We start from the raw sequence: 12,204 nt of genomic DNA, 5'->3' as shown, positions 1-12,204 counted from the left end.
AATGAATAAGATGATCTAATAAACATTTGTCTAATACATATTTTCTTACTATTTCTAAGCAGTTAATAAGCTTTAGGGCCTTGCAATATCAGCTGTTTTTATATTCCAAGGAGAATATCAAATATGACATCAAGTGAAAGCTACAGGTATGTTGTCAAACACAAAGCGGAGGGTACTATCCCTAGTGTTGTGGCTTTGTAGACTGTCATAAGACTCCTAAGAATGCTATTTGAGATGGATCTGTGTTGTGTATGTTTATTCAAGCACTAAGAACTCTATTGCAGATACCACTAACATAATTATCATCATTAGTCTTATTTGATCTTTAAGTACTCTCTTTGTAGCATTAATTGATTTGCCAGTCTTCTGTACATAATCAGCTTATTTGCACTGTCTCAGTTGATATAAATAGTTACAGTCAAATTCACCAAATCACTGAAAGGTGTAAAGAATTGGGAAAAGTGATATGTAATTAGCTTCTCACTGTGTTTGAAAGTTTGGAAGAAAAACAATAAATGATAAGAGTAAGAGAAGAAGAGATGAGAGAGTAATTATTTATTAGATAAAATTTAAATACAATTTCTTATTGTATACTAGATTTTTCCATTAAATTCAATTAAATTATTCTATATAAAATACTATATACGTCATGTCAAATATTGCCATCACTTGGAAAAAGTTAGACAAGGTACAACTCATATGGCAATAACATCAATTTTTGGGTGCAAGAGTTGGTTGTTTTGTCTTTTTTTGGAAGTGTATGGAGTGTCCGGTTAATATCTAGATCCCACCAACTTGGCGTGATATGTGCAAGGGAGGGCTGTGTCTAATAAGATAACAACTAAATCTTAAAATTAAGATTTAAAAAAGTGTACGTAAGAAAAATACATACCTAAGAAATACAAATCATTTGTCCTATTTTTTCGTATTCTACTTTACATTTTGCCAATCACAACTATGTGTTTGTTTGAATATCTTTAGTTTAACAGTTCTCATGTTTATGAAATACTATTTCGTTAAGATATTATCCTATCCATATAGCAATCTTAAATATCAGAAGAGTAGAGCCACAATTGCATGGATGAACCTGAAATGCTGAAATTGCTTAATCAGAAAAATGCCATATACAACATGAAAAGTATGTCTAGCAGTACCATTTGAGAAAAGTTATAAACCAAAAAATAAAAAATCTCTTATGAAGGATTAGACCAACGGCTGGGGCTCCTTGATTAAAGCTTAATTAGGTGACTAATATCCATCGGATAGGTATCAGTTTTCAAAAAATTCTGATATGATCTAGCTGCATAGATTTTGTTAGCAGCTTCAGTAGGATGGAAAGAATCCCAGAATGTGTACTCACTCCTATTCTGGCATGGAGTTTTGGAACAAATACATTGCCCAATTTCATTAACTGGACAACACCCAACATTTGCAACCTTGAAACCTGAAATGCATAAATCACATAATATACTATTACTAAAAATATTTGTTCAAAAATCAATAATCTATATATATATAGAGAGAGAGAGAGAGAGAGAGAGAGAGAGAGGAAAAATAAGATGAAGTTTGAGAAATCATACCAGCAAGGGATGGATCCCCTGATCCAATCCCAAAAGAATCCACATATATAAATTTTGCATCAGTTAGTTCTTTATTCAGTTGATCCACAAGTGATACAAGCTTCTTGTTAAAGAGTTGGGCATCTAAGTTAAATTTATCCACGCACAAAGAACCATTTGTGCCTTGTGATGTAATTGCAAATGGAGTGCAGCCTATTGGTCCTACTCCAAATATTGCAACCTTCCTTGCTCCATAACTGTGCAAAATCTATGGAAAAAAAAAAAAAAAAAAATTCAAACTTGGTTCGAATATGTGTAGGGGAATAGAACAAGAAACATATTGCACCAACGCTACTAACCTTTATTTGGTTACCATATTGTGTAATAAGAGCTTCAGCGTATTGCTCTGAAGTATAGTTCTGGCTTGTGGTGTAATTTTGGGGCATGTAGTAGTTGTTAAGGTAGTCATTACTTCCCATTCCAACATAATATAAGCATTTATTTAGGTGTTGAGTGGCTGAATCTTTACTTCCTAGACTTTTAGTAATGAGAGAAAATGTTATTCCGTGATTCACCAACTGCTTATCCAAGCTGATCCGAACACCCTGCATGGCAGCCGGAGAAGTTTATGTCATGTATTGATCACTTGTGATGTGTTAATTTATACAAAAGCATATAGATATGCGTAAAACTAGTACTGCAAGTACAAGTGCAGAATTTAAGCAACCAAATACCAATTCAAAGATGAAGAAGTTAATTGACTATGTAAATTACCAAGTGACTCCCACTTTCTTCACGAATTCCAGCTGCGGCAGATGCATAATTCACGCCTGAGAAGATGTCCGAGCTAGCGAGATTTGCAAAGGGTGGAATGTACTTGTCGAAACCCAAAATTTGAGCTGCAGAAAGAATTTACAATTAACACGCTGAAAATGAAGAAGCTCATGTCCTGGCTACCGTGATCAAATGAATGTTTCAACTAACCAAAAAAAAAAAAAAAAAAAAATATGTCCTGGCTACCGTGATCAAATGAATGTTTCAACTAACCAAAAAAAAAAAAAAAAAAAAAGCAGGTTGATGCACCGATTATGTCAACCTTAACATGCATTCAGATAAATAGTACATATGTTTTCTCTAGTATATGTTTGTAATACGCATAGATTTCAAGACACGAATTACAGATCATGTTTATATATGGGAGGTACTTAGCTCTATCAAATTACCTAATATGTCAACCGTGTTTAGGCCATTGCTAAATCTTCCTGTGGGCCCTTGAGGAAGGTCAATACCATATGGAGGGTAATTAGATACAGCCTTTGTTGGAAGCCCGTTATTATTGCCATTATCCACTAGGGAGTCTCCGAAAATGAAAAAACAAGGTACTTGGGGCACTGCTTGAACATGAAGTTGCATGTTTGATGAAACCACCAGAAAAGCAAGTAACCACAGCCATATTTTTATCTCAGCCAACATTGTGAAAGAAAACAAAGAAAGGAAAATGCAAAAGAAGTAGGAACGTAGAGGAAAGGTTGAAGAATGTGAGATGAATATGTGAGAAAGTTAAAAGCAAGTAGGATGAAAAATGTGTAGCAGCAAAACAAGTATATATAGGCAAAAAGGGAATGAAGGCGGGTAATACAACCATTCGAATACGATTGTGCGATTCCAATGGGCACCTGAGGTTGACAATTTTGACGTAGGAAATGATTGATTTACCACTTATACTACAAAAATTAGGAGCCATTTGAGGCTGAAAATGCGCATCTTCTTGTTAAAATAGTAACAAATTTTTTTTTTCCCCCATAACTTTGTTATATGGCAACTCATGAGTGGTAAAATCATGTACCGGCTATTTTATTTTCAACACTCACGAGTCGCCATGCAGCAAAGTTGTGGCAAAACTATGAAAAAGTTTGTAGCATTAGAAAAAAACCCTTTTAAATTCTAATTATGTCTTGGGAACAATTACACTTACAAAAAATAGCGTGCCATACTCAACATGTTTGTATGCACTATAATGGTGATTACCGGGAAATAAAAGTAGGTATTACAAAAAATATAAGAAAACGTAATTGAATAGTATTCCTTCTACATTTGTGTGGTGACAAGTGATAACACAATAATAGAATCTTATGTTTGTAATTAGGAGCATGCATAAGTCTAGTTAGGTTGGATTAGGAATATTTTTCAACCCAACATGACCTCCTTAGACCTTAGTTTGAGATATCACCAAATCAAATAACCAATCCAACTCATCGTAGCTATAAAAACCAACCCAACCATGGATAACACAAGACAAATTGAGTTGCCATAGAGCTCAAATCACAATATTGAGTGGGGTTGTCTAGTTTGCAATTTTCTTTGAAAATAATTCAGTTTTCACTAAGATATTTAAAGTCACCAATTGCAAACTTATGTGTTGCGTGTGATAATTTTTTAGGTAAAATACTATTTTAGTCCCTAAACTTTATAAAGAGTTTTTTTTTTTTTTAAACCATTATTATATATTTACTGGTTGATAATTTGCATAACATAGACATTAAATAAGAGGTAAAATTGTTCATTAGATTTTTTAAAGTCATGGTATATCAAGATTATGATTATATATATATATATATAAGGTTAAATGAAATGTCAAAAAATGTGATTATAAAAATTTTCAACTTTATTTCTAATATAATTTCTAAATTTCTATTTTGATTCTCTAAGGAAGTTAAGTGTGTGTTAGCCATTTTCTTGATTTGTGCTACATTTAATACTATAGAGGATGTGACTAAATTTAAATGTTGAATAAAATAAATCAAGAAGAAGAAAGAGTACAAATAAAATATATAGCAATAAATATCAAATTATCCAATTCATGTTATGTAATATAATACGAGCATTATATTACTATATGTATAATGCAGTAGGATAATATTTAATAATCAAAGATAATAAAAAGATAACAACTTAAAACACAAAACTAAATTACATTAACCCAAAATAGAATTCTTAATAATCAAAGATAATAAAAAAGATAACAACTTAAAACACAAAACTAAATTACATTATCCCAAAATAGAATTCTAATTAACACAAAAATTCATCAACCTAAGGTATGGACACAATAAAAGAAAAAATCAAACAAAAATGACAAACAAATTGAGAGAGAGAGAGAGAGAGAGAGAGAGAGAGAGAGAAGTAACATTTTTTTGTGTGAGAAGAGAATGTCAAATTTAAAGTAAGATGTTGAGAATAAGAATAGTAAAAAAAAAAAAAAAAAAGAAAAAAGGGTAGAGAGAGAATGATATTAAGGTAGAAAGTAGTGGNATACTACAAAAATTAGGAGCCATTTGAGGCTGAAAATGCGCATCTTCTTGTTAAAATAGTAACAAATTTTTTTTTTCCCCCATAACTTTGTTATATGGCAACTCATGAGTGGTAAAATCATGTACCGGCTATTTTATTTTCAACACTCACGAGTCGCCATGCAGCAAAGTTGTGGCAAAACTATGAAAAAGTTTGTAGCATTAGAAAAAAACCCTTTTAAATTCTAATTATGTCTTGGGAACAATTACACTTACAAAAAATAGCGTGCCATACTCAACATGTTTGTATGCACTATAATGGTGATTACCGGGAAATAAAAGTAGGTATTACAAAAAATATAAGAAAACGTAATTGAATAGTATTCCTTCTACATTTGTGTGGTGACAAGTGATAACACAATAATAGAATCTTATGTTTGTAATTAGGAGCATGCATAAGTCTAGTTAGGTTGGATTAGGAATATTTTTCAACCCAACATGACCTCCTTAGACCTTAGTTTGAGATATCACCAAATCAAATAACCAATCCAACTCATCGTAGCTATAAAAACCAACCCAACCATGGATAACACAAGACAAATTGAGTTGCCATAGAGCTCAAATCACAATATTGAGTGGGGTTGTCTAGTTTGCAATTTTCTTTGAAAATAATTCAGTTTTCACTAAGATATTTAAAGTCACCAATTGCAAACTTATGTGTTGCGTGTGATAATTTTTTAGGTAAAATACTATTTTAGTCCCTAAACTTTATAAAGAGTTTTTTTTTTTTTTAAACCATTATTATATATTTACTGGTTGATAATTTGCATAACATAGACATTAAATAAGAGGTAAAATTGTTCATTAGATTTTTTAAAGTCATGGTATATCAAGATTATGATTATATATATATATATATAAGGTTAAATGAAATGTCAAAAAATGTGATTATAAAAATTTTCAACTTTATTTCTAATATAATTTCTAAATTTCTAAAGAACATCTCAATTTTAGTTATGATAGGAAATATAATTTCCCTAGTTAGAGTTTGATTAGTTTTAATTTTAAATTTTATATTATTGTATTTAAATTTTTATTATTGATTTAATTAAATAAATGTAATGGTTGATTTTATTGCACTATAAAGTTTTCATTGTCTTTTGTATAGTTATCTCTATTTTATTTCTTACTCCTCTTAACCACTTTTTTATTTTCCAAATAATTGTTTCTAATTGATGTTTGATTTCATTTTTTTCCCCTTCATTTGTTCTATATTACTTTGTATGTTCCCTTGCTAGTTGTAATTTTTATGGTTATCAATAAGAAATAGATATAATTGATGACTTAAATAGTTATAGATGTAGTTACATTAGTGCTATGTCAAAGATTTTTTTTTCCCTTTTGAATTTTCAAGGAAATATGAAAGAAATTACTCCAGTTTGGTCTCAATCAATTAAGACATCCATAATATCTTAACATATGAAAAAAAAAAAAAAAAAAAGATAAAAGGGTAGAGAGAGAATGATATTAAGGTAGAAAGTAGTGGAAAGATGAAAAGGTAAAAGGGAGTGAGAGTTTTAAAAAATTAATAATAAAAATAATGGTAAAGAGATATTTTAATTTTTTAATAATAGAATTTTTAAGTTATCTTAAATGAGAAAATGTTTTAAAAAATATATAGGAAAAATTAGAAACAAAAAAGATATTGACATGGCTGCCAATGTGGCTCAATTGAAGCATAGCATTTAAGCTTTTAGATATATATAAATTATGCACACAATGATTAAAATGTACTCAATTGAGCATAATATTTCAATTTGATTGAAACAAAATTTTAAAAAACCAAATTTACCGAACTAACAAATTAAGATAAGTCCTAAAGTAAAAATAAAAAATTAATGAACATATAAACATTTTAAATTATCAGTAGTATGGGTTGGGTCAAGTTACATAGGTTAAACTTTTTGTCAAGACAAATTAGACCCAACCCAAGCTTCAAAAAACTTTAAACCCAACACAAACCATCAACTCATGAAAACCCAACACGAGGTGTCATATAGGGGTTGAGTTAGGTCCAACTTATTAGTTTAGTAGGTTAAATGCACTCCACTATTTTTATTTCAATGTTTGATATAACATGATATCATGATATAATGGAATAATATTCCAATTGAATTTCTCAAAATACCCATATAGAATATATAAATGTGGGAGGAACGAATCTTTTCCCAGATCACACACGCTATGGTACACCCTTCCTTAGGCCAAGTGCTTATAAGGCAAGGGTGGGAGGCGTCTTTCCCTGATGTGGGATTGAATAAATTTGTGAGGGTGTTATCGGCTCCTCGGCCCATTCCCAAAGTGAACAATACTTGATTAGGAAAAAATTCGTTCATTCCACAATAAACTTTCTTTAAGATTTGCTTAAAATTTTGTTTCAATAAATTAAATAATTAATATATTTATCCTTTATTTAAAAATTAATCTCTATATAAATAGTAAAAAGTGAAAAAATTTGACATCTTCTAATAAATTAACAATATCTATTTGAAAATAAAAAAATTGACACCATCTAATAATATCTACTTGAATTATTTATAAAAAAAAAAAAAATGTCTAATACAAAAGAAAAAAGTTAATATCTATTTGAAAATTAAATTATTATATCAAGAAAAAAAAAAGAGTTTATAATTTATTTATTCTTGAATTATTTATAAAAAAAAAAAAAATGTCTAATACAAAAGAAAAAAGTTAATATCTATTTGAAAATTAAATTATTATATCAAGAAAAAAAAAAGAGTTTATAATTTATTTATTTATTTATTAAACTTCATACTATATCATTAATATTTTCTACAATAATATTTTTTTTTCAATGTTAATATTTTCTAGAAAATGAATCATTTTTCAAAAAAAAAAAAATCTAGAAAACTTAACACACACATCTACAAGCACAAAGAAAATGAAAATAAAAGAGAATAAATAAATATAATTATAAAAAGTATATAATGGGGGATCTTTAGTGGGGCCATGGAGAAGTTAAATTTATCCCTTGACCCCCTGGCTCCATCCTTGACTTTAACATTGTAATTGATCAAATACTTTAAATATTAAAACTCTTTTTGATAAAAACTCATAATTTCAAAACCTCTACAATTAAAATTCTCCCTCATACAATAATTTCAAACAGACACCAAAATGTTGTAATAAAATCAATACATTTTTACCTTCAAATTAAACTAGCATTGCATATAATAAGTGGAAAACAATTTTGCTACATTTTGGATCTTTTACTCTAAAAAAGAAATTGGCTACATTTCACGTATAAAATCTCTTATAGTTGAATAAGAGATTTGAAGTTCAATCTTCATTTGTATGCACAAAAAACCGATTGATGTCTTGATTTGATAATGAAAAATGCAATTTTCAAAAGCGGACACAACAGGTTAAAATCCTATAAAAAATTGGCTAGTTACATTTGATTTTTAGCAAATCTAATTCGCTCTAATAAAAAAGATCAAATAAGAAAACTTCCTGTATAAAACAGCAAAATTAAATCTCAAGACCATAACTGGCACAGACAACACCAAATAACTCAGTTTATTCAAATAGACCCTAAGAAAAATGAAAATTTCCTTTGAGGGAAACAAGTCTGAAGTTTTTTTGTTGGGTCCAAAAAAAAAAACCTTTAGACTTATTTCTCTAAAAGGCTGGGAGGTAGGATTTTTTTACATAAGACCTTTTTCAAACATCTTTTTATATGTGTTTAATGTTTCATATAGCTAAAAACCTTTAGTCAGTAAATTAGTTTTTACCAAAAATGAAAATTACACTCTGTGAGAGTGCTTTTTTTTTCTTAGCACACAGGCCCAAGTAGAGATAAGGATCCCGGGCCCAAATACTTGTTATTTTGGTGGACTGGGCTTGGTTCACCGCAGCTAAATGGGGCTGATTACGAACCAAGTTGTGCGCAAGAAAAATGCAATTCCTCTTAGTACCCTGGGACGTATTGTCGTGGGATCCCGGGCATACTATCGTGGGATCCCGGGCATACTGTCGTGGGATCCCGAGGCGTATTAGGCCTGTAAGAACCCAGAATCTCTGGTTCTCTGAGCTATATGATCTTTTCCATGTTTATTATGTAATAGAGCTTTGTCTACACTCTAATTTGGGGGTTATTTTGATTCTGCTCTCTAATTTTTAAAATTTTGATTTCAGTCTCACATTGTTTTTAATGCTGTCCCCCCATTCATTCTAGTTAGTAATATAGCCATTAAATGAAAACTAAGATCAAAGGTTTTTCTCTTAAAATTTGCATCATTTTGAGCCATCAGCATTTTTTTTTTCTTCTTATTAATTCACGTAATTAATTTCAATTTTTATTTCTGTTCTTTCTTTTTTTATCCTTATTCTTTTTTTTTTTCCATTTGTCTGAAGGGCAGCTAGATCAAAGAAAGTGGTTAGCATTAATTCAAAGCAAGTTCACCCTGATTGATCTAAAGGAGGAAGAAATGACCTTATGATCTGCTTCTACTAAGTACATATGTGCTGATACATGGGATGAGCTTAGATAATAGGGTTCCATGCTTAAAGCTTGGCTAGGTAACTATTGCCAATAACTGGGTGTTTTATAAAGAAATAATTGAAAATAAGGATCATCTATTTTATCAGTGCTCCTTCACTAAACGAATTTGGGAGATCATTATGAGCTTGTGTCCAATTTCAGATGCAAAATCCAATTGCTAGGAAATAGTTGATTGAAAGGGAAGGACTAAGGACCACTATTTGCAAGCTAACTTGGTGGGTTACAGTATATTATTAGTGGCTGCCAAAGAATGTATTCATACACGAAGGGATGATATACTCTGAAGAACAGGTTATAATCATGATTGTTAGAGATATATATTAGACATATTAGCACAATATAATAGGCCCAAGTCCATTCCTGCTTATACTAGTAATCTAAGGTATAGTCGCCTATATATACTCATGTTAGAGTTTATTGTAACACAGGTTATTATACTACACTCTTATACAATAAAGATGTAGCCCTTAAGGGATTCCTTCGTGGATGTACGCCGATAAGGCTGAACCACGTAACCCTCATGTTCTCGATGTTCCTATACTATGCTTCCTCTTCTGCATTCACTCTAGCATATACAACATGATATAACACATTGCGTTGCTAATAATATTGTCTATTTAACAATGATAAAGAAGGATGTCAAAACAAGACTGAAGAGTAAATACAAGAGCTATGAATCAATTCTCAATTGAGTGTTGTGTTGTAAATTCGAGATAAACCCTTCAATGTTGGACTTATGTTCTAGTTGCTCTGCTATTTGCTGTCTTCAAGGTCCATTTAGGCTTTAGACTCATCTCTTTATTATGATATAAAGGGTTTTTGTTTTTCAATAAAATCTCTACTAATTTCTTTAAAAAAGAAAAAACCAAATAAAATCTCAAGATAATATTTGAAGTTCTAATACATAAAATAAAATTTTCCAGAACTATTTACTATAAAAATTTCAACATTAGTCTACTTGAAGTCTTGAAGGAAAAACAATTGCATTGTAATGATCAACTCTCACGGCTGATCTTAAGCAACTAAAAAAAGAGAAAAAAAGAAAAAGAAAAAGAAAATGAGATACACAGTCCGGTAAATAGAATGTCACACACCATCAAATGAGGCAAAGAAAATAAGTCCATAGAGAATCAAATTGTGATAAAATACTCATCAATATAATTAAACTATTGTAATATGAAAAAAAATGCTACATAATGGTGGTACAAAAATAAATGATAGAGTAATTAGGTTTCAAATAAATGTTAATGGAAATGATAACTTATCAATTATCCAAATTGTACTGAATTTATACATCCATAGAATGAATCAAAAATAAGAGTCAAATTCAAAAAAATTATTATTATTATTTATTTTCTGACAAATGATGATATCTAGACATCTTTGAGTATTTAACTATTCCACCAGATGTATACAATTTCTTTGTTGTACACACATCAAGTTATTACAGAGAAAAATCTTTTGGGGTTGTCCCAAGATGCTAGCAAAAGATTTCAAATTCAAGATCTCACAAATATCATGAAGCTTAAGAAAGTCAACTTTGAGTTAATTCAAAACATTATTAATAGCACCATGTTTTGTGTATTGGGCCACATAGGAGAATGCCATGTAAAGCTTCCACGTCACGACTCACGACAACCACCGCATCCTCCACAACACCACATATAAGAATATTGTAATCAAGATCACGATCCGCATATTGATCCATGAACATTGGAAAGGTACTACTAACATAATTATGTTGTAAATATAAGTATATACACATATGTTGTAATACATGAGTAATTCTACTTTAGTGGTAGAAGAATAAAGAATGATTAAATATCAACAAATTGTGTTTAAGAATCTTGCTTAGGCAAATAACATGCAAGTGAAATGCAAGGCTTACTATTTAGACCTTGCTTAAGTGAGACACAACAAAAAAACTTTCTAACCTTACCTTGCTCGAGCAAAGGACTATTGGATATATGTTCAGCCCATTAGTCTTAAGTAACCCAAGCCCATGCATGCTCTAGGAGTCTCTCATCAGTCATCACGTCTGGGAATGCGGAAAAAAAAAAAAAAAAAAAAAAAAAAAAAAAAAAAAAAAAGAGGAAAACGTGTGGGAGTGTGGGTTGATGGGTAGAAACACATCCCACATTTTTTCTCCTCCCTTCCGTACCAATAAACCTTGGGCCTCTTTAGCAACCGACTTTATGTCTTGCATGCATCATCTAAGGAAAGAGAAAATCACTCCAATCGTTCCCTATCTTTGTGCTATATCGTTGGATCATCTAAGGAAAGAGAAAATCACTCCAATCGTTCCCTATCTTTGTGCTATATCGTTGGAATTAGGGGTGTCAAATGAGTGGGTTTGGGGTAGATATAATTGGGTTGGATATATAAAACTCATTTATCTATTAAAACTCATTTAACTAATTGCTTCTAATCTAAATCCAACCAAACCCAATTATTATGGGTAAACCTCAACTCACCCAATTACCCATTTATCAAAATTACCAAAATGTCATTAAAGTTAAAACCCAACATTTTCTATGGATTCCTTTTTCCACTCTCTCTACTTTCCAATCTACTTTCCCGGGAAAAAGAAAAAACTTTTCTTGAATCTAAAATTTCTTTTTCTTTCTCCTCCATTGCCTCCCCACTTCAATTCTGACCAAAAAACTCTCATTGCTCTCAGTTTGATTTCTGAGAAACTTTCATTTCATTCATTTTCCCTCTCTAACTTTCCCGAGAAAATTCCAATCTCTGATCAAGCAAAAAAAACTCT

At 30.5% G+C, this 12,204-nt stretch overlaps 1 protein-coding gene across 1 annotated transcript; it reads right to left on the bottom strand.

Moving 5' to 3' along the window:
* Nucleotides 1–1,035: 1,035 nt before the first annotated feature.
* LOC112005714 (GDSL esterase/lipase At1g29670) lies at nucleotides 1,036–3,129 on the bottom strand. Its single transcript, XM_024038049.2, has 5 exons — nucleotides 2,783–3,129; nucleotides 2,334–2,458; nucleotides 1,919–2,164; nucleotides 1,581–1,827; nucleotides 1,036–1,444 (listed from the first exon to the last, which is right to left on the bottom strand). The coding sequence occupies exons 1-5, from the start codon at nucleotides 3,030–3,032 to the stop codon at nucleotides 1,230–1,232; spliced, it is 1,083 nt and encodes a 360-aa protein (XP_023893817.1). The 5' UTR covers nucleotides 3,033–3,129; the 3' UTR covers nucleotides 1,036–1,229.
* Nucleotides 3,130–12,204: the final 9,075 nt, after the last annotated feature.

Source organism: Quercus suber, unplaced genomic scaffold, assembly GCF_002906115.3.
Source record: "Quercus suber isolate HL8 unplaced genomic scaffold, Cork oak 2.0 scaffold_130, whole genome shotgun sequence".
In the NCBI taxonomy this organism is placed as follows: domain Eukaryota; kingdom Viridiplantae; phylum Streptophyta; class Magnoliopsida; order Fagales; family Fagaceae; genus Quercus; species Quercus suber.
This window is presented reverse-complemented; position numbering and strand designations above follow the sequence as displayed.

What these genes read in the sequence shown, in the direction of transcription:
- LOC112005714 (XM_024038049.2), bottom strand. Translation starts at nt 3,032, where the DNA reads ATGTTGGCTGAGATAAAAATATGGCTGTGGTTACTTGCTTTTCTGGTG. An exon ending in AAACACGGTTGACATATTAG is followed by an intron (nt 2,459 to 2,782) that starts GTAATTTGATAG and finishes TTCTTTCTGCAG; the next exon opens with CTCAAATTTTGGGTTTCGAC. An exon ending in AGGGGATCCATCCCTTGCTG is followed by an intron (nt 1,445 to 1,580) that starts GTATGATTTCTC and finishes TATGCATTTCAG; the next exon opens with GTTTCAAGGTTGCAAATGTT.